This window comes from Populus nigra, chromosome 5, assembly GCF_951802175.1.
Source record: "Populus nigra chromosome 5, ddPopNigr1.1, whole genome shotgun sequence".
NCBI classification, from domain to species: domain Eukaryota; kingdom Viridiplantae; phylum Streptophyta; class Magnoliopsida; order Malpighiales; family Salicaceae; genus Populus; species Populus nigra.
The window spans coordinates 6,830,208-6,853,233 of record NC_084856.1 but is presented as its reverse complement, the minus strand read 5'-3'; the positions used below and the strand labels follow the sequence as shown (position 1 = coordinate 6,853,233).

General features: G+C 32.5%; 3 protein-coding genes across 3 annotated transcripts; all 3 read left to right on the top strand.

Annotated features, from left to right (window-relative positions):
• Positions 1–1,023: 1,023 nt before the first annotated feature.
• On the top strand, positions 1,024–2,867 carry LOC133693417 (probable inorganic phosphate transporter 1-7). The gene has a single exon (XM_062114628.1). The coding sequence runs from the start codon at positions 1,089–1,091 to the stop codon at positions 2,688–2,690; it is 1,602 nt and encodes a 533-aa protein (XP_061970612.1). The 5' UTR covers positions 1,024–1,088; the 3' UTR covers positions 2,691–2,867.
• Positions 2,868–3,375: 508 nt separating this feature from the next.
• LOC133694327 (uncharacterized) lies at positions 3,376–4,652 on the top strand. The gene is made up of 2 exons (XM_062115822.1): positions 3,376–3,394; positions 3,643–4,652. Exons 1-2 carry the CDS (start codon positions 3,376–3,378, stop codon positions 4,440–4,442), a joined length of 819 nt encoding a protein of 272 aa, XP_061971806.1. The 3' UTR covers positions 4,443–4,652.
• A 2,944-nt stretch (positions 4,653–7,596) lies between these two features.
• Positions 7,597–9,440, top strand: LOC133693418 (probable inorganic phosphate transporter 1-7). The gene has a single exon (XM_062114629.1). The coding sequence runs from the start codon at positions 7,662–7,664 to the stop codon at positions 9,261–9,263; it is 1,602 nt and encodes a 533-aa protein (XP_061970613.1). The 5' UTR covers positions 7,597–7,661; the 3' UTR covers positions 9,264–9,440.
• The last annotated feature ends 13,586 nt before the right edge of the window (positions 9,441–23,026 follow it).

Below are 23,026 nucleotides of genomic sequence, written 5' to 3'. Positions count from 1 at the left end.
CCAAGACCAAGAGAGAAACAAAAAGTAAAAGAAAAAACCTTATTTTTGCCAAATCGCCGCCCGCCGTGGAGCACACGCCACTCCAGCGGCTGGGCCACATCCTTGCATATCGGTTGAGATGGTGATTGGTTTTATTGGCCATTGTCCTTGGCCACACGCGCCTTCAAAATAGCATGATGGCTCCTGACACGTTGATGCATGCGTGACACACGTCAGCATATTTTACTGATTTATTAATATTTTAATAAGAAAAATTACAAAAAAAGAACCCAATGACATACCATGACGCAAAGACTGAAACATCGTCAGAAGCTATGCTTTAAATCCAAAAAGTCGAAGGTAAACAATGTAATTTTTCTGTACAAAAATAATGCAAAGACAAATAAACTCCTCCTTGCAAGGTCATTTTATTTGAGCACCCAAGGGTATAAATGTTATTTCACATGTAAATTTAAAAAATTGAAAAAAACTCTTAGTAGAAGACTATTTTTATCAGATTTCAAGGGTATATAAAAATATATTTTCACTGTGTATTATAATTTAGAATGAAATCTTTGCCCCTGATGAATTCTGAAATACCATTTGAATCTCATGGAAAATATTATTTTACCCCAGTATTATAGATAAAAAAAAATTATAATTACACTGCTTGAATTTACGGTGATTCTCCTTGTATGCTACAGTGTTTTCTCTTTCAAGGAGCCCTTAACCCGAGTCCCAACTGGAACTAAAAGAATATCGCCATGGACTACTCCGTGAACGCTTTTTATTTATTTTTTTCTTGTGAACTTACAATTAATTTATTTTTCATTTTTTTTTTGGTATAAAATAAGGATTTCTCGTAAAGAATCTCGTTAAATTCGTTGGGAACCGAAGAGGTTTTTTTCTCTAAAATCTCGGAGAATCGAGAGACAGAAGGAGTAGATCTTTGGTGGACATTGAACTCCGACTCTTCCCGGGACACATAAACCGTATCCTGCTAGGACTATTACGCTTGATTCCCCCATTCTATAAATATATCAAACTCGGTTTAGAAAAGGAGCTCTCAGCAAAAAGTTTCAGATCAGGAAGGCAGGGGAACCTCAACCATGGCCGCCAAAGGGCAGGTTGATCTTCTTCTAAAGCTAGACCATGCAAAAACGCAGCTCTACCACATCAAAGCTGTGATAATCTCCGGCATGGGATTTTTCACTGATGCATACGATCTTTTTTGCATCTCTTTGGTGACCAAACTACTTGGCCGCATATATTACCAGGTTGAAGGATCACCAAAACCAGGTATTTTGCCCCCTAATGTTGCTGCAGCTGTTAATGGGGTAGCACTATGTGGAACTCTTGCCGGACAACTCTTCTTTGGGTGGCTCGGTGACAAGCTTGGTCGCAAGCGTGTTTTTGGCATCACGCTTTTGCTCATGATGATATCTTCCGTTGGTTCTGGCCTTTCTTTCGGGAGTTCACCGAAAACAGTCATGGCTACTTTGTGTTTCTTTAGGTTTTGGCTTGGTTTCGGGATCGGAGGAGACTATCCACTCTCGGCAACCATAATGGCTGAATACTCTAACAAGAAGACTCGTGGGGCTTTTATTGCGGCTGTTTTTGCTATGCAAGGATTTGGAATTCTTGCTGGCGGTGTTGTGGCTATGGCTGTTTCTGCAACTTTTGGTGCTGTATACAAAGCTCCTGCTTACTCGGTTGATCCAGTTGGCTCTACCGTGCCACAAGCAGATTATGTCTGGAGGATAATTTTAATGCTTGGTGCATTGCCTGCTGCTTTGACCTATTATTGGCGCTTGAAGATGCCCGAAACTCCTCGTTACACTGCCTTGGTAGCCAAGAATGCTGAGAAAGCCAGTCGAGATATGTCGAAAGTCATGGGCATTGAGGTGCAAGCTCAGAAGGAGGCAGGAGAGGAGAAGGTGATTAATAAAAGCAACTCTTTTGGGTTGCTATCGGAGGAATTTCTTCGCCGTCATGGACTGCACTTGTTAGGGACTGCAAGCACTTGGTTTTTACTTGACATTGCATACTATAGCCAGAACTTGTTCCAAAAGGATATTTTCAGTGCTGTTGGGTGGCTTCCAAGGGCCAATACAATGAATGCAATGGAAGAACTTTTCAAGATCGCCAGGGCTCAATTCCTTATAGCACTCTGTGGCACAGTCCCAGGATATTGGTTCACAGTTTTTCTCATTGATCATATAGGTCGTTTCACAATTCAGCTGATCGGGTTTTTCTTCATGACTGTGTTCATGTTTGTACTGGCCATTCCTTATCACCACTGGACTCTAAAAGAAAACAACATTGGTTTCGTAGTCATTTATGGACTTACCTTCTTTTTTGCAAATTTTGGGCCTAATAGCACTACATTTATAGTACCAGCGGAGATTTTCCCTGCAAGGTTCAGGTCAACTTGCCATGGAATATCAGCAGCTGCTGGGAAGGCTGGCGCAATAATAGGGGCTTTCGGGTTCTTGTATGCAGCACAGAATCAGGACAAGTCCAAGGTTGATCCAGGGTATCCAGCAGGTATTGGGATGAAAAACTCGCTAATGGTGCTTGGCATGATGAATGTGCTTGGCTTTCTGTTGACATTTTTGGTTCCTGAGCCAAAAGGAAGATCCTTAGAGGAGATTTCAGGGGAGAGTGAAGAAGTTGATCAAGCACATCCCACTGGAGTTGAAACTGTCTAGTCTAGCGGTTTTTGTTTTTTTTTTCAGATGACCTTTTCATTCTAGGTTTCAATATGCTGTACCAAGATCTTAAGAATTTTTCTTTATCCTCTTAATTAAACTGATACTTATTTGCTCGGAGGTTAAGGGCTGCCACTTGGGAATTTCAATGTTGTGCCGTTTTTATTTTATAGCAAATTAACTTAGTTCCATGCCAGGAACCAAGAAACTGATAATGCAGCTAACATTAATCTCTTGTCCACCAATGGTCACAGTTATTGATGGTGTGTTTGGCACATATTTTTAAGATTTCGTTTGTTTATGCGGTGTTCTACGCGATGCTCTACATAAATATACATATTATAAATTTAAATTAATGTTTTTTATATGGTGCATCGCTTGGTGGTGGTGATAGCCGATAAGAAAATACAAAGGTTTGTGCATATTCTGAAACCTTTTTTTATGTGACAAAAAGAAAAACATTATTATTATGTTTTTTCAATTCATAATAATCTGAGTTTTAATAAACAGTAAAATAATAAACAATAAAACACTGATCTATAATTATCCCACATTTCATTTAGACTTAATTATTATCATGAACAGCTTTGATTTTCGCATGTTTAGTTCTGCAAGTCGGGGACGAAATAGTGACAGTGACAGAAGTACCATCTGCACTCTGCACCCATAAGATCTCACATTTGCAATGGATGGCTTGAAACTAAGTATGCGCGAGTCATCATCGCTCCATGCATTATCATAAACAAGAAAATCTGGCGCATGAAGGGCCGTCTGATGCTGAGCTTTCTCTATTGAAGCCGTGCGTGGAAAGTCACAACAATTCTGCTAGTCTTCTTTAGTTAGAGAACAAACTCCCTTCTAGGCTGAAGAAGGATCTTGCGTTTCGTGAGTGCTCACCCAATGAGACATGGCGTGATAGATTACTGCTTCCAATAGAATTCTTTCTTCCAAGTATTAATTAATTTCCTAACATTATCAATGGCTGGTGCCAAGATAAAGGGCATCACATTGTGCCCACCAGCTTATTCTGTTCCCATTGACGAGCTTAAATCAGCCATCACAAAGAATACTCGTGCAATTCTCATCAACACCCCACATAATCCAACTAGAAAGATGTTTAGTAGGGAGGAGCTTAGTACTATCGCATCACTTTGCATTGAGACTGATGTACTAGTTTTCACTGATGAAGTTTATGATAAATTGGCTTTCGAAACAGATCACATTTCTATGGCCTCTCTTCCAGGAATGTATGAACGGACTGTGACTTTGAATTCCTTAGGGAAGACATTCTCCTTGACAGGGTGGAAAATTGGCTGGGCAATAGCGCCTCCTCACTTGACATGGGGAGTGCGGCAGGCACATTCTTTCCTTACTTTTGCTACCTCCACTCCTATGCAGTGGGCGGCTGCGGTTGCTCTCAGAGCCCCAGAATCCTACTATGTTGAGTTAAAGAGGGATTACAGGGCAAAGAAGGAAATCTTGGTTGAGGGGTTGAAGGCTGTTGGTTTCAAAGTATTTCCATCAAGTGGGACTTACTTTGTCGTTGTTGATCACACCCCTTTCGGCCTGGAAAATGATATTGCATTTTGTGAGTATCTGATCAAGGAAGTCGGGGTGGTAGCAATCCCAACAAGTGTATTTTACTTGAACCCGGAAGATGGAAATAATTTGGTGAGATTCACCTTCTGCAAAGATGAAGAAACTCTGAAGGCTGCAGTCGAGAGGATGAAGGAGAAGCTGAAGAGAAAATGACCCCTTTTGTGTGGGAATAGCAGTCTGAACTTCGATATTTCAATGATTGATGCTGCAATGCAAAATATTTTATGTGGGAGTTTAGTACCCTTTTTGGGTGGCGATAAAGCCAAGTTAGTTTGCTAGCAATTAACAGCATCATTAGAATAATAGAAGGCATCTTTTCCCAAAATCTATTGATATTTATCGATTTGATTATTGTCTCTCGTATTCTCATGTTTGTGTAATTTTTATCACTCTTTAGTTCCTTGTATTGGACTGGCTCAATAATGATTGATATCCTTGTATGTCTTGAAAATAGATTTCTTACAACGTTGCATACAAAAAAGGCCTAGTGTGTTTTCCGAATTAGGTCGATTAAGGCCTGGGCTTTATCTTAGACCTTACTGTTTCCTGTGAGCTGTTTGGTTGTGGCGGTTTATTTATTTATTTATTTTTCTCCTTCCAAACAATATGACTTACTAGATAGATGGTCGTGATTGCTTTTTTTTTTTTTTTTGCAATGTAAAAGAATGATGTTTAAATGCTATTATCGGATTTCAAAGAATGAAAAACAAATCATGACTTGACATCAAAGAAAGAGAGTTAAAAAAAAAATATCATCAATTCCTTATAATAAAAATATAAAAGGATAAAATTAGAAAAACAAATCAATAAAAAAAAGTATTAAAAAACAAAGCACCAGTAAAATCAAGTGAGGTTGCCAAAACTCACGAGCAGAACCAAGCGGACGATCATTATTTGATAGGTGGCTTGTGTAATGCTGTGGACCTATCATTTTTTTTATCGCCTAAAAGATATCGAGACGATGTATTTTTTTTAAAGAAAAAGATCCAAGATTATGATCATTGACTCGAGATTCAAAAATCCTAAAAAGCAATGAAAAAAATGGTTAAGACAAACCTAATGAATTTGCTGAATTCATGATTCGAGACATGATATTGGGATAACTAAATAGAAAAAAAGATAAATAAACAAAGAATACAAATTTTAAAAAATAAAATTCTTTCAAGTATTGCCTCAAATTAAATGCCAGGGATGCAATCAATAAATTTAATAAAAAACTAAAATAGGGCCAATCATATTTTTTACCAGAGAAAAAATATATATTAAAACGATGCAAACCTTGTAAACTCGAGTTATACTCTAAAACTCGCAATCTATTAAATTCTTGAACCGGGCTCAACCTATGAGCTCAACACCTAAACAATTAAATGCTGGATGATAAAATCAATCAATTAATTCAAAAAAAAAATCCTTTAGAAAATCTAAATTTAACAAAGCCAAACAAACTAAAAGTAAGGTGACCCATGTTATTTTAAAATTGACCACAAAAATCTCATAGAAAGAAAAAAAAAAACAAAATAGTGAAGTATATTAAAAAAAGCAAAAAAAAACACGGAAACTTGTGCCCGTGTCAACTTCGTTAATCGAAGTCAATTTCTTAAATTTACAAATCTTTAAATTCTACACCTGGACTAAACTAAGATACTTAACCCGATTACCCTGCGACCCGAAATATGAGATGAGAATAACCTGACAAAAAAAAAAGCTGAACAAATAACAAAACTCATAGCCTAACAATTCAATGTCAAATGATAAAAAAAAATTCTAAAAAGAATTTAAAAAAATACCGAACTCAAACTAGGTAAATCATTGAAACTAGTGAACAAGGTCATAAAAATGAGACAACCCTCTACAAGGAAGAAATAATCAAAAAGCAAAACCCTCAATTATAAAAAAATTTAAAAAATAAACAATAAGGACCAACTATGACACTAAAAATAATTGGAAGAAACTAATTAGGGATAAAATTGAAAACAAAATAAATGAAGAAAAGGATAGAAAAAGAGTAATGAAAAAAATAAGTACCAAATTTTTTTTAAAAATGAATTAAAATTCTAAAGGAAAAAATAAAAAATTGCGAAGAATGAAAAAATAATAATTAAAAGAATAAAAACTAGATTGTAAATAAAAAAAAATAAATTAAATGCAGAGAGGGATGAAATTGAAAAAAAAAATTTCTAAAAGCATTAAAATCAAAGCAAATAGAAATCAAAAGAATGAGATCCGAACCCAAAACAAATTCAAAATGGAGGACAACAAAATTTTTCAAGGCTTGGCATGAAAACCAAGACCAAGAGAGAAACAAAAAGTAAAAGAAAAAACCTTATTTTTGCCAAATCGCCGCCCGCCGTGGAGCACACGCCACTCCAGCGGCTGGGCCACATCCTTGCATATCGGTTGAGATGGTGATTGGTTTTATTGGCCATTGTCCTTGGCCACACGCGCCTTCAAAATAGCATGATGGCTCCTGACACGTTGATGCATGCGTGACACACGTCAGCATATTTTACTGATTTATTAATATTTTAATAAGAAAAATTACAAAAAAAGAACCCAATGACATACCATGACGCAAAGACTGAAACATCGTCAGAAGCTATGCTTTAAATCCAAAAAGTCGAAGGTAAACAATGTAATTTTTCTGTACAAAAATAATGCAAAGACAAATAAACTCCTCCTTGCAAGGTCATTTTATTTGAGCACCCAAGGGTATAAATGTTATTTCACATGTAAATTTAAAAAATTGAAAAAAACTCTTAGTAGAAGACTATTTTTATCAGATTTCAAGGGTATATAAAAATATATTTTCACTGTGTATTATAATTTAGAATGAAATCTTTGCCCCTGATGAATTCTGAAATACCATTTGAATCTCATGGAAAATATTATTTTACCCCAGTATTATAGATAAAAAAAAATTATAATTACACTGCTTGAATTTACGGTGATTCTCCTTGTATGCTACAGTGTTTTCTCTTTCAAGGAGCCCTTAACCCGAGTCCCAACTGGAACTAAAAGAATATCGCCATGGACTACTCCGTGAACGCTTTTTATTTATTTTTTTCTTGTGAACTTACAATTAATTTATTTTTCATTTTTTTTTTGGTATAAAATAAGGATTTCTCGTAAAGAATCTCGTTAAATTCGTTGGGAACCGAAGAGGTTTTTTTTTCTAAAATCTCGGAGAATCGAGAGACAGAAGGAGTAGATCTTTGGTGGACATTGAACTCCGACTCTTCCCGGGACACATAAACCGTATCCTGCTAGGACTATTACGCTTGATTCCCCCATTCTATAAATATATCAAACTCGGTTTAGAAAAGGAGCTCTCAGCAAAAAGTTTCAGATCAGGAAGGCAGGGGAACCTCAACCATGGCCGCCAAAGGGCAGGTTGATCTTCTTCTAAAGCTAGACCATGCAAAAACGCAGCTCTACCACATCAAAGCTGTGATAATCTCCGGCATGGGATTTTTCACTGATGCATACGATCTTTTTTGCATCTCTTTGGTGACCAAACTACTTGGCCGCATATATTACCAGGTTGAAGGATCACCAAAACCAGGTATTTTGCCCCCTAATGTTGCTGCAGCTGTTAATGGGGTAGCACTATGTGGAACTCTTGCCGGACAACTCTTCTTTGGGTGGCTCGGTGACAAGCTTGGTCGCAAGCGTGTTTTTGGCATCACGCTTTTGCTCATGATGATATCTTCCGTTGGTTCTGGCCTTTCTTTCGGGAGTTCACCGAAAACAGTCATGGCTACTTTGTGTTTCTTTAGGTTTTGGCTTGGTTTCGGGATCGGAGGAGACTATCCACTCTCGGCAACCATAATGGCTGAATACTCTAACAAGAAGACTCGTGGGGCTTTTATTGCGGCTGTTTTTGCTATGCAAGGATTTGGAATTCTTGCTGGCGGTGTTGTGGCTATGGCTGTTTCTGCAACTTTTGGTGCTGTATACAAAGCTCCTGCTTACTCGGTTGATCCAGTTGGCTCTACCGTGCCACAAGCAGATTATGTCTGGAGGATAATTTTAATGCTTGGTGCATTGCCTGCTGCTTTGACCTATTATTGGCGCTTGAAGATGCCCGAAACTCCTCGTTACACTGCCTTGGTAGCCAAGAATGCTGAGAAAGCCAGTCGAGATATGTCGAAAGTCATGGGCATTGAGGTGCAAGCTCAGAAGGAGGCAGGAGAGGAGAAGGTGATTAATAAAAGCAACTCTTTTGGGTTGCTATCGGAGGAATTTCTTCGCCGTCATGGACTGCACTTGTTAGGGACTGCAAGCACTTGGTTTTTACTTGACATTGCATACTATAGCCAGAACTTGTTCCAAAAGGATATTTTCAGTGCTGTTGGGTGGCTTCCAAGGGCCAATACAATGAATGCAATGGAAGAACTTTTCAAGATCGCCAGGGCTCAATTCCTTATAGCACTCTGTGGCACAGTCCCAGGATATTGGTTCACAGTTTTTCTCATTGATCATATAGGTCGTTTCACAATTCAGCTGATCGGGTTTTTCTTCATGACTGTGTTCATGTTTGTACTGGCCATTCCTTATCACCACTGGACTCTAAAAGAAAACAACATTGGTTTCGTAGTCATTTATGGACTTACCTTCTTTTTTGCAAATTTTGGGCCTAATAGCACTACATTTATAGTACCAGCGGAGATTTTCCCTGCAAGGTTCAGGTCAACTTGCCATGGAATATCAGCAGCTGCTGGGAAGGCTGGCGCAATAATAGGGGCTTTCGGGTTCTTGTATGCAGCACAGAATCAGGACAAGTCCAAGGTTGATCCAGGGTATCCAGCAGGTATTGGGATGAAAAACTCGCTAATGGTGCTTGGCATGATGAATGTGCTTGGCTTTCTGTTGACATTTTTGGTTCCTGAGCCAAAAGGAAGATCCTTAGAGGAGATTTCAGGGGAGAGTGAAGAAGTTGATCAAGCACATCCCACTGGAGTTGAAACTGTCTAGTCTAGCGGTTTTTGTTTTTTTTTTCAGATGACCTTTTCATTCTAGGTTTCAATATGCTGTACCAAGATCTTAAGAATTTTTCTTTATCCTCTTAATTAAACTGATACTTATTTGCTCGGAGGTTAAGGGCTGCCACTTGGGAATTTCAATGTTGTGCCGTTTTTATTTTATAGCAAATTAACTTAGTTCCATGCCAGGAACCAAGAAACTGATAATGCAGCTAACATTAATCTCTTGTCCACCAATGGTCACAGTTATTGATGGTGTGTTTGGCACATATTTTTAAGATTTCGTTTGTTTATGCGGTGTTCTACGCGATGCTCTACATAAATATACATATTATAAATTTAAATTAATGTTTTTTATATGGTGCATCGCTTGGTGGTGGTGATAGCCGATAAGAAAATACAAAGGTTTGTGCATATTCTGAAACTTTTTTTATGTGACAAAAAGAAAAACATTATTATTATGTTTTTTCAATTCATAATAATCTGAGTTTTAATAAACAGTAAAATAATAAACAATAAAACACTGATCTATAATTATCCCACATTTCATTTAGACTTAATTATTATCATGAACAGCTTTGATTTTCGCATGTTTAGTTCTGCAAGTCGGGGACGAAATAGTGACAGTGACAGAAGTACCATCTGCACTCTGCACCCATAAGATCTCACATTTGCAATGGATGGCTTGAAACTAAGTATGCGCGAGTCATCATCGCTCCATGCATTATCATAAACAAGAAAATCAGGCGCATGGGGGCAAGCTGATGCTGAGCTTTCTCTATTGAAGCCGTGCGTGGAAAGTCACAACAATTCTGCTAGTCTTCTTTAGTTACAGAACAAACTCCCTTCTAGGCTGAAGAAGGAACTTGCGTTTCGTGAGTGCTCACCCAATGAGACATGGCGTGATAGATGACTGCTTCCAATTGAATTCTTTCTTCCAAGTATCAATTAATTTCCTAACACCAAGGAAATGGAAACCGATGGAATCTTTAATTGTTGTAATCAGACCATTGGGTCATTCTTTCTTTTCAAGTTCGATGACCGTACGTTGCGGTGAAAACTTCAAGAGTTGCATTATTATATATAAACTGGCGATTAAGGTTTTACTGCCCATAGTAAATTGCGATTTAAGGTATGATTTTACTGGCGATTAAGATTTTACTTTCCATATATATATATATATATATATATATATATATATATATATATATATATATATATATATATTAAAGGATTTTAAATTTTATATTAAAAAAATAAAATATTTTTTTATTATTTATATAATAAACTTTAAAATAGGTTAATAACCAACTGAAAAATATATAAAAAAAAAATCTTTGACTAAGAGAATAAACACATTAAAAAAAACAGATATTTATCAGGTTTTGTCGGGTCACCCAGGTTCCAGGTTGACTCGACAAGTCCAACAGTTTTCTCCGAGCCAATTATTGGCCCGGTTTTGAATGAAACAAACCTAGCCAAGGTCTTAGTTTACCTGGGTCCCGGGTGACCCCCGAGCCGAGTTTGATAACTATACATTATATCTGTCCAATTTAATCCTTTAATATCACATGCAAATCATGTTTTTTTTTTTTAATATAAGAAATTCATAAAGTTGTCAAAAATTAATATCATATGATGATTTTATCATATTATAAATGATGTTTTTTTAATCATATAATAATGGTAGAATTGTTTTTAAAATATTTTTATGATATTTTGATGTTTTATAAGAAAACATGTGGAACTCATATGTTATTTAATAAAATAAATAAATAAAATGTAATGGAAGGATTATCAATCAAAATATCTTGTTGTTGAAAGAACAAGAAGAAGAATTAATGAATTAAAACCATCAATAATTGGAGAGATGTTTGTCAATGCTTGCTGGAGAGTCTTGAAAATTAATCTTTTTGGTGTCAATTCAAAATATTGAACATTAAATATGTCAAGTCATGCAATTTATAGGGCTAAGAACCATTCTAATTTTTAGAATATTAAAACAAATATTATAGGCTTTTTGTAATTAATTCTCTATTATAATTGAATTTAATTATTATATTTAATTTGAATTTAATTAATTAATAACTTGAATCCACATATTTGAAAGAGATAGAATTCAATTCATTTTGTTTTATATATTATCGTCATTACATTCATCTTATTTCTTAATTTTTTTATATAAAAAAAGATGGGTGGAAGCTAGTTTTAACATTATTTTTTTCTCTTTAGCATAATAGATTAGAGGAGTTAGTCTATGATTTACTTTTATACTAATTTTAGAGATTGAATCACATTTGAGATTTAATTCACTCAAAATAGTTTTAAATATGAGATTTTATTAAAATATCTTAATTGAATTCAATTTAAAAAGTTTCAAACAACTTATTAGTGTTGAAAACTAAACACACAAGTATTTGAACCTCTTTAAGTGTTTATCAATTGATTCCACAATTATGAATACAATGACCCTTATACTTATAAGGTATGTCCTCGAAAGGTTTTTTCTTTTTTTTATTATTATTATTCTCATAATCTAAATCCAATGAAATAATTTGTTTAACATTATCATTGCTCCATGTCTAAAACTTAGCTTTATAAAAAATAATATCACGAATAATAATAATTGTCTTAGTGCTAGGATTGTATAGTCTATATGTTTTTGAATAATCATTGATACAAAAAAAAGACACATTTTCTCCCTTGTCATCAAGCTTTTTTCAAAGGATTTTCATCTCTTTCAATATTCTCACCATCTAAATACATTAAAATAATTTGTTTAACACCATCATTGCTCCATGTTCAAAATTTAGCATCATAGAAAACAACATCACAACTAATAATAATTTTCTTGGTCTTAGGATTATACAGTCTATAAGCTTTCGAATAATCACTAATACCAAGAAAAATACATTTTTATCCCTTGTCATCAAGCCTTTTCTCTTTTGATATGGAACATAGGCATATGCAATGCATCAAAACATTTTGAGATAATCAACAACTAGTCTTTATCCATTCCAAGCTTCCCCTGTTGTCTTATTTTGAATGACAAGAGTGAGACTTCTATTTAAAATATGAATATTTAATTTACTATTTCAGGTAAAAACTCTTTGGTAGGCCACTCCTTATTAAAAGACTTCGTTAACATATCTATAATAGTGTAATTTTTTCTTTCACAAACTCCATTTTGTTGAAGCATATAAGTTGCAGTAAGTTGCCTCTTAATTTCATATGTCTTATAAAACCTTGCAAATTCATTTGAGTTATAATACTCTCCACCATGATCCGTTCAAATAGCTTTTATTAGTTGGTTAGCTTCATTTTCAATAAGTGATTTATACCTATTAAAGGCTTCAAAGCTTAAGATTTTTCTTGCAAAAATAAACCCAATTTTCTAACTATAATCATTAATAAAAATGATTATATATCTTTCATCTCCATTAAAGAATGGAGTTATTGGTCCACAAATATCTGAATGAACAAGCTTCAATGGCCTCTTTGCTCTCTATGATTTTTTTTCCTTGAAAGATTTTGGTGTTGCTTATTAACAACTCATTCTTCGTAAACTTGAGAAGGAGTTGTAATTTGTGAAAGCTTTATCATCTTATTCTTTTGATGTAGAATTTTCAATACGTCAAAATTTAGATGTCTATGACAAAAATTCCATAACCACGCTTCCTCTTTCAATATTATCAACAAACATGAATGAAAATATTTTAATATATGAAGGAAACAATTAATTTGTCATCATGTTAACTTTTAAAATTAAGCCAATTTATTGTCTTCAATTCTACATACTTTGTTTTTTATATAAACTACATACCTCTTTTTTTTTTAAGTTGACCAATGCTAAACAATTTTTTTTTTTCAATTCTTGAACAAAGAAAACATCAAAGATGGTATGGATAGTATTCTTTATGGTTTGGATTGCTACCATTCCTTTTTCCCGTGATAGGAACTTTAGACTCATCATCAAACTTAATAAAATCTTGATAAGATTTAAATAAATAAGAGAAGATTAGTTTATCTCTACTCATGTGATTGTTATACATAGTGTCTAAATACTATAAATTTTGGTGATTTTTTCATTCATATTATAAGCCATCAATAAAGACATTTCATCTTCCTTCTTAACAAAATTAGATTTTCTACCATCATTATTATTTAAATTAGTTTGACATTTATATTTGTAATGTCCATACCTATGACACCTGAAGTATTCAACCTTCTATTTGTCCATTGGCTTTGACTCTAAAAAATTGAATGATTGTTTTCATATCATTTTCCTTTTGTTTAAGAATTAGGAGACTGGTTATCTTTAAAGTTTTGATGTGAAAATATACTATGATTAATGTTTGTGTTCCTTCCTCTTTCCCGACCATCTTTTTATGAGGTAGAAAAAGATTATTATATGAAACGCGTAAAGCTTGCTCCTTCTTTTCTTGTTGATTCCACTTTTGCTCATCAATTAGCAAGTAAATTCACAATTCATCAATGAAGAGTTCATTGATATCCCTATATTCCTATATTGAACACATAATAAAATTGAATTAGCGTGAACGAATGAAGAATTTTTCAAGGATGGTGATATCCTCCATTTTATCTCCATGGATTTACATCTGTTAATGATTATCGTCACTCTTGAAAAATTGTTTGTAACTTACTCTCCCATATTCATCCAAAGAAATTTGAATTGTGTTTAAAATGCTTGAAGATGATGCCTCTTCGCTCTAATTGTTTCTTGGAACTTCTTTTCCATCGAATCCCAAATATTATTGGAAGTATCCTTGCAAATAATGGTTTTAAAACTTTTTTAAAAAATATTAACTAGCTTTGTGGCATCATTCAATTTAATTTCAATAGTGCTGGTGTCTTAGGACAAGTTTTCATTGTGTCATACTCGTATCAGACATATTTTAACTTTTCAAGATCAGATTTCAATCTTGATTGTGGGTCGCGTGACCACGTGATCATGAGGTTCGCATCAGATGGTATCAAAGCTAGGCTCTAAAATCAGGTCATTTCCTTATAAAATTTTTATTTTCTTAACGTTCCTTAAGTTTTAGTATCATCAATTATCTTCTTCTCATTCTTTTTTTGGCAGCTTATTAAAAAAAGAAAAGAAGAGTGTTATTTCATTTTATTACCATCTCTAAATATATCAGTAGGATAAACAAAAGTAAAAGAACACAAAAGAAAAAAAAGATTAGACATTATATAAAGTTTGTTTTAGATCAGTGTTAACTATCTAAAAGGTTGTACAAAATGTTAACACTGACATTGATGAGTTTATTGATGATCATGCAAAGGTGGGTGAGGATGAATATGACTTTGCAACCATGGGCCATAGAAACAAATTTGGGTCAAATAGAGCAAGAAGGAATGTGAGTTTTTGCTAAGGTGGAGTTTTCAGCCAAAAGGAAGAGTTCTCGAGATTTTAGGCATCGTATTGAATCAAATGGAGAGGTGGTTACCATTAAGTTGAAAATACATGCTTTTTAAGGAAATAATGATCCAGAGGCATATTTAGAGTGAGAAAAAAAGGTTAATTGGATTTTGACTGTCATTATTATATAGAACATAAAAACATAAAACTCATTGTCATTGAGTTTACAAATTATGCACTAATATGGTGGGATTAGCTTGTTTTGAGCAAAAGAAGGAATGATGAAAGACCTATTGAGTCATGGGATGACATAAAAGCTATAATGAGAAAACAATTTATTTCTAACTTTTATTACTGAGACCTTTTTTAGAAATTACAGAGTTTACACTAGGGTTTGAAAAGTGTGGAAGATTACCACAAGGAAATGGAGATTGCAATGATTAGGAATAATGTGGTTGAAGATAGGGAAGCTACTATGACTAAGTTTCCTAATGAGATGAATAAAGAGATAGCTAATGTTGTTAAGTTACAACACTAGGTTGAGCTAAAAGACATGGTTCATATGGCTACGAAGGTGGAGAGACAACTAAGAAGAAAAGGACATGTTCGGCCATCATTCAATTCAGGTTTTTCATCATTATGAAAGATGAATTTAAATAGAGAGGAGGCTGCCCAATCTACCAAAGTCGAACCACTTAAAGCTACGGTTGAAGTCTTTATGGGTTTCAAAGGTAAATATGACACTCAACCTAAACGTACTCGTGATGTTAAATGTTTCAGATGTCACTAGCTTGGACATTGTGCTTCAGAGTGTCCAAACAAGAGGATAATGTTGATGAGAGACAATGGTGATGTGGAATTTGAAAGTGACCAATATGATTGTCTTCATAATATTGATGAGAAACAATGGTGATGTGGAATCTGAAAGTGACAAATATGATTGTGAAGACATGCTACAATTGGAGGATTGTACTAAAAATGAATTGGCATTACCTATTGAGGAGTCCTTGATTATAAGGCATACACTTCAGGTTCATATCAAGGAAGGTAACAGTGATCAGCAAAGGGAGAACATTTTCCATAAACGTTGCTATGTACAAAACAAGATGTGTAGTTTAATTATAGATAATGAAAGTTGTGTTAATATACCTAATAGTAACCTTTTTAGTAAATTGAACTTGAGTACTATTAAGCATGCTAGACCTTATAGGTTGCAATTGTTGAATGATAGTGGTGAAGTGAAAGTGACTAAGCAAGTTTTGGTTTCATTTTTTATTGAAAAGTATACTAATGAGGTTCTGTGTAATGTGGTAGCAATGATATTAACAAATGTTTAAAAAATAATTATTTATTAACTTAATATACACAATTTTTAAAAGAATTTCCTCATTAATTAGTATTGAATAAGAATTATATGTATATATATATATATATTGTTATATAGTTTTATTCTTTTATATAGACACGTAAAAATGATTGATATATAATTTTTTTTATTGAAATTTTCTTTTATGATCATAATAAAGTTTTGCTTAAAACATAATGCTTCTCATAAAATAAACATGTTTTTTTTTGTCAAAAAGAGGAAGAAGAAGAAATAAATGAATAAAGAAATTAAGTTGTTGATTAAAAATATTTTTTCTTAATTCAGATCATTATAATTTTTGCAAATATTTGTTTCCTAATTGAGTAATGCATAAGGAAGTAGATGTTAAGTATCTTTGTCTAATGGCAGGACTCAAAAGCATGGTATGGAGAACATAACCAACAAATTTCATGATTGAAGAGTTTTCTTGGGGTGAGGGATCTGCAATAAGAAAATACAAAAATATATGGTGTTGATACAAATAAAATTTTACTTTTCAACTATTTTTTTCTTATTTTTTGAAAAAAAAATAACACATTTGTCTCTTTTATTCTTAATTGATAATCATCTTAAAACATGTGCTTCAATGTTGGTTTATTGACAAAATAAAAAATTAGTGGTTAATTGGACTTGTATAACTATGCCAATAAAAAAGGCTATAAGGGATAGAAAACAAAATTTATTTGCAGCTTTAAAAAGTAGGGATACTTAAATCATAACTTTGTTAGTCTGTTTCTTTTTTCTTATTAAGAAAAGCACCAATATATTTTTTCAAATTATAATTGGAGAATGAAATAAAATGTGACAAAAGCATAATCATAAACTATTTGATTAATCATATATTAATTTCTCCAAAAAACATTCTTAACTATCATATTCCAAGCTGCCAAAAAGAGACAACAACCTCCAAACAATCTATAACCTAAGAATGAGAAAAAGCAAGTCGAGTAATGCAAAAACAAACCACAAACAAAAATTATATTCGCTGACATTGGAACAACTTTAATAAGCAATGCAATGAGATGTTTGGCAAAAAAGAAAGGCATAAAGAAATCTTAAGAGACTGATTGAAAATATAGAGAAGTTAAAGATTTTAATTACCATATTTTTCTCCATATATTTGATAAAATGATTGAACAAAATAGGACACATACCTAGAACTATACTAAAGAGAAGACAAACAAAAAAAAATCTTTTTATTTTTCTCCATATATGTAGTATATTATTTGATAAAATGATTGAACAAAATAGAATACAAAATAGGCTAGAACTATACTAAAGGGAAGACAAACAAAAACTAAAAGCTTGTTTTAAAAGTTAGGGAAAAGATAAATACTGCATGAGAAACTCTAAAGACCAAAAATATAACCAAGTTGCAAGAAAAACAACAGAGAATAGGAACAAAAGTTAAAGTGAAGGTCTTGGTTCTAATTATATGATTCAACAAAAATTGTTGTCATGATAATGAAAACGAAGTGTGAGTAGGCACATAAAAATAGATACATGAATGTCAACAAAAGAAAGAGACAAAAAGGACCAGAAAAAACTATTGTCAATGCAAAAAAGATAAAAATATTTTTAAAATCAATTTGACCACCTGCCATGAGTAGTAGGAAATGATGATGATGCAAAGCAAAGAGTAATGATATACTTTTTTTTTCTTTTGCAAAATATAAAAGAGCTCAACACTTGTTGAGCCTTATATTAAATTAAAAAATGGCAATGTTTTAAAGCTAAGATGATATTGTCTAAAAGAATTCATGAAATGACAATTCCATTTTACATAGAAAATTGAATTGATATAATTCTAGAGGAAAAAGGTTTATGAGTATCGTCTACTAGCAAGGATCAAACCTAAAATGAAATGAAGCAATTAATTGGATATGTGATGGTGGTAGAAAAACCCTACAAAATAGAGATTAATAATAAGTCAAACATCAAAATTATTAGATAAAATATACCATACATCCAAAGAAAGATGGGAATCGAAACTTCCAAAGAAAGATGGGAATGTATTCCATCAAAGACCACCAAAAGAAATGGAGCACCAACGGAGAATAAAGATGGAGGAAATAGACCACCAAAGTTGTAGTGAAGCGCTAATTGTTGAAAACAAAATAAGCTCCATTAACAATGTAGAAAAAAACACTAAGATAAAATATAATAAAGAAATGGACACAACAACATTAATAGTTTTGTAGTATAAAGTGATAAGGAACATGAAAGTAAGTATGATCACAAGTGCCCAAACTAATCAGTAAAAAGTAAAGGGGTTTTGACAAAGGAAAATGCATGAGATTAAACATCTTTAACGGCAGGGAAAAAAAGAAAAAAAAACCATCTTCAAAACAACATTAAAGGCAACAAATGTGCTTAGAACACAAATTAAGATTGCATATTAGGACCAAACATCCTATTATAACATGCTATCATTTGATGTTCAATTCATAGGATCAAATGTCAAAAAATCAATTCAACTTAAAAGTTAAAGGTATTATATGAGGTTTCAGTATATAATTTATATTATTTTTTAACATATTTCCTCAAGTGAAAGCTCTAAAGACTTAAAACTTGCATATACTCACATTACGTTGTACTTAATTTTTATCAAATAAATAGAGATAGTGAGATTTGAATTCGTGACTGCTTGGTCATCAACTGATATCATGTCAAAAAACCAATTTAATTTAAAAACTTAAACTATTAGATGAAATTTCAATATATAATTTATATTATTTTCTAACATCAAAAACCCATGAAATGTAAGTGCTTAACATAATATAAGATTTATTTTTTTCTAAACACGACAAAAGTATCGAGAAGGACATAGCATCCTTCAAATGCAATATCATCAAGGAAAAGGCTGAAAATACTCTACCATACTTGGAAACTGCTATTAGTGGATCCATTATAGATAATCAATAAAAACAACATACAGAAAACAATAAAAATCATAGCATCAACCAAAAAAGAGAAGCAGAGTTTAGCATCCAATCATTAAAGAGAAGCCAAACATAGTTTTTTAGGATAATAATAGGCTCAAAACTAATAATCATTAAGCAGAGGAACCTAGAGGTTCAAATCAGTGAAACGAAAGGTGACTTGGAGAAAAATACAGGTGCACCATAGCGAGGGGGGGAATCAATCACCCACCTCAATTTAGGTCACAGGGAACATAGCGAGGGGGGGCAATCACTCACCTCAACTCAAGTCACAGGGAACATAGCCGAGGGGGGGGCAATCACTCACCTCAACTCATGTCACAGGGAAGGCGCTAACTAGCCAAAAGACATGCGCTAACAGTTGCAAGTAGAGAAAAAAGAACAAAAAGGACAAACCCAAAAGCATTTTTTGATAGGAACATTTCGCTCCTTAAGTTCCCTGTTTGCACAATTCAAAGCTGAATTCAATACACAACATCCATTTTTATTCATTGTAATGTCAAGAAATTAGCTTTCTGCTTTCTACTATTTCTTTAATGAGATGCTGCAAATATATTAAATATTTTTATTATGATTATGGAAAGAAATCCATCTGCAAATATTTTTATTTTTATTTTTATTTTTATTATTGACTAATCATTTACCTTCATTGAATAAGTGAATACATTTGCACAATTTAACCGTAAAACATAACTTTATCCATTGGTATGTACCTTCCATGTCCTTTTGTTAAAAATGTTAAAGAGCCATCATTTCTATAGGAATTAAGAATAAATTCAAGTTATACTTCAATCTATGAAAACTTTACATAACTTCAATTAAGTTCTTAAATGTTTTTATATATATATATATATATATATATATATATATATATATATATATATATATATGCTCTAAATAAAGATCACTAATCCCTTGTCTTGATATGCTCAATCATTTTTTTTCTTTTTGCTTTGCATGGGTTTTATGAAAAAAAATATTAAATGAAAATTGCAATCACTGTCAAACTATTAAAATTGTTTTCCATTTAGAATTCGAATCAAAATGAGTCCATTCGAAAAATAAACTTAGACTAGACCATATACATACCACATTGCATGAAGACATAACCTACACAACCTCTTTTGGTTATGTCTTCATGCAAGCACATTGCTCTACCCTCTTCTTTGAACACTCTATTAATTAATTGCCATCTAGGTAAGAGATCACCAAGCTTTCAGTATACAAGCACAAGAAGGCCATTCAATGGAATTCAATTTTTTAGGAAAATGTAAGGCATATCCATTCATCATGAAGAATTAAAGTATGGAACTTACGGTTATGAAATCTGGTTAAGCAGTTAATACCAAAATATTGATGCGAACCTCTCGACTCGATATAACACTGTTAGATCAACTCGATCAGGGACAAAACTCTATGAAATCATGAAAAATACCCTTTTTCTTGTTAAGATATTGTATATATAAAACTCGATCATCAGGGACAAAACTCATACTACTTTTAATAAAAGTGGTTATTAAAGGATAAAAAGGTGTTGTTTTGACCATTTCTTTTTTTTTTTTTAAAGCAATGGGTTTTTTACTAGGGTTTTGCCTAGTTATTAAACCTGGCCCGGCGGGTCAATCTAGGACTCGATCGCTGGACCGGTTCAGGTTTAATAAAAGACCAGTTGGGGCAACAACTTGGTCGACTCGAGCGAGACTCAATGTTTTTTTAAAAAAATGTGGGATTTGAAACCCTAATGTTATGTTTTTTAAATGTGGGATAAAAAACTTTTTGGTTTAAATACTTCAACTTAAAGAGGTAACATAGTATCTTTTCAATGTAGGATTTGAAGCCCTTTCATATATATACTCTATGTTCCCAAGAAAAAAGTAATGTTTTTTCAATGTGGGATTTGAAACTTATTAGTATATATACTCTATGTTCTTAAGAAAAAAATTATATATTTTTCAATGTGAGATTAGAAACCCATTAGTATATATACTCTATGTTCCCAAGAAAAAGTTATGTTTTTTCAATATGAGATTAAAAAAATTTTGGTTTAAATACTTCAACTTAAAGGGATAACATAGTATCTTTTCAATGTGAGATTTGAAGTCCTTTCGTATATATACTTTATGTTTCCATGAAAAAGTTAAATTTTTTCAATGTGGGATTTGAAAGCCATTAGTATATATACTCTATATTCCCAAGAAAAAAATTATATTTTTTCAATGTGGGATAAAAAACCTTTTGGTTTAAATACTTTAACTTAAAAGGATAACATAATATCTTTTTAATGTGGGATTTGAAGCCCTTTCATATATATACTTTATATTCCCATGAAAAAAGTTATGTTTCTTCAATGTAGGATTTGAAACCCATTAGTATATATACTCTATGTTTCCAAGAAAAAAAGTATGTTTTTTCAATTTGGAATTTGAAACCCATTAGTATATATACTCTATGTTCCCAAGAAAAAAATTATTTTTCAATGTGGGATAAAAAAAACTTTATTGCTTTAAATACTTCAACTTAAAAGCTTAACATAATATCTTTTTAATATGGGATAAAAAAAACTTTTTAAAATATTATTTTAAACTTCATTATTTACAATATGTATAGCCTATATTTACATGGATTTTTTTCTTAATTTTTTCATACGAAATATTAAAGTTTTAAATATTTTTTCATAAAAAATACCAACGAACAAGAATTTTTTTTACCTGGGTCATTAAACCATGATAGCTCTATAGAAAATTAATCAAAATAAATTATAAAAGTTTGATTTCCAATCAACTTAAAATTGAAAGATAAAATTAATAAAAAAAAAATCTTGAGTCAACTATATTAAATACAATATAGTGAAATAGAGATGGACTATATTTTTTGTTTTGCTCATGCTCCTCTGCGAGTTGTATTATATTATCATAAGAGCAACATTTAAAAAGGGTGATTGCTAGAGGACAGGAAAAAATAGCTACGTAAACCGAGTAATGATTGAGGTAATTGATGCATAGATGAAAATATCAATAACGAGGCACAAAAGGATGGTAAATCTATGACCAAATATAACAATCATCTCTAAACATAGCTAAGCACAACCAAAACCTTGAATAATAAAAGCAGTGAGCAACCTCGAAGGATGTAGCTCAACTGGTCAGGTCCTAGGTTTGCTCCCTAGAGGTCACTAGTTCGAGTCCCACAAACTTCAAGGCCACTGGAGGCTTACGTGGTCGTTAACTTCAGGACCTGTGAGATTAGTCGAAATGCGCGCAAGTTGGCCCAGACACCTACGTTAATAAAAATAATAATAATAAAATAAAAGCAGTGAGCTGAGAAATAAGTAGAAGTCATTGATTAAAGGAAAAGCATTGTATTATGTATTAAAGTGTAATAAACAATCTCTAAACCTCGTGATAAATCATTTAAATTCCAACTAAAAAATAATAAAATTAGAAAATATTGTGATTAGGGTGAAATTCTTGGTAAATTGGTGTCAAACCCTAAATGAATTAAAGTATGAATTTGTGTGAAAATATTGATCGTCAATATGAAACCACGCTTAACTGTGTAATTTTTAATAAAATAAATAAAATTTAAAGAAATTTTATTATACTTAGTGGCAAAAAAATTTCAGGCAAGTTAGTATGAAACCTAGGCAAAATAATAAAGAAATTTTATACATGAAAAATACCAACGAACAAGAATTTAATAGAAAATACATATAAGACAATAGTTAGTAGCATTACTATAAATATAAAGGCCAACAGTTCCATGCCATGGGAGGAAGGAAATTTGTAAAAAACTTAGTTGAGTGAATGGTAAATGTTTAAAGTGATTTCCCATAAAAATAAACAGATTTTATTCGAAACAATTAGAGATAAATAGTTAGGGTTTATGTTTTAGAAAGAGAGAGTGAGAAATTTGAAAGAGAAAGGGAAATTGGTGAAATTAACCATTGAAAACTCATCCAATTGGGTTGAAAACTCATCAAATTAGGTTAATCTGACAAGAAGAGGTAAGATGTTTGAACTTCATTAATTTCATTTCCTTTTTGGATTGAATGAAAAAGAATG

What these genes read in the sequence shown, in the direction of transcription:
- LOC133693417 (XM_062114628.1), top strand. Translation starts at nt 1,089, where the DNA reads ATGGCCGCCAAAGGGCAGGTTGATCTTCTTCTAAAGCTAGACCATGCA.
- LOC133693418 (XM_062114629.1), top strand. Translation starts at nt 7,662, where the DNA reads ATGGCCGCCAAAGGGCAGGTTGATCTTCTTCTAAAGCTAGACCATGCA.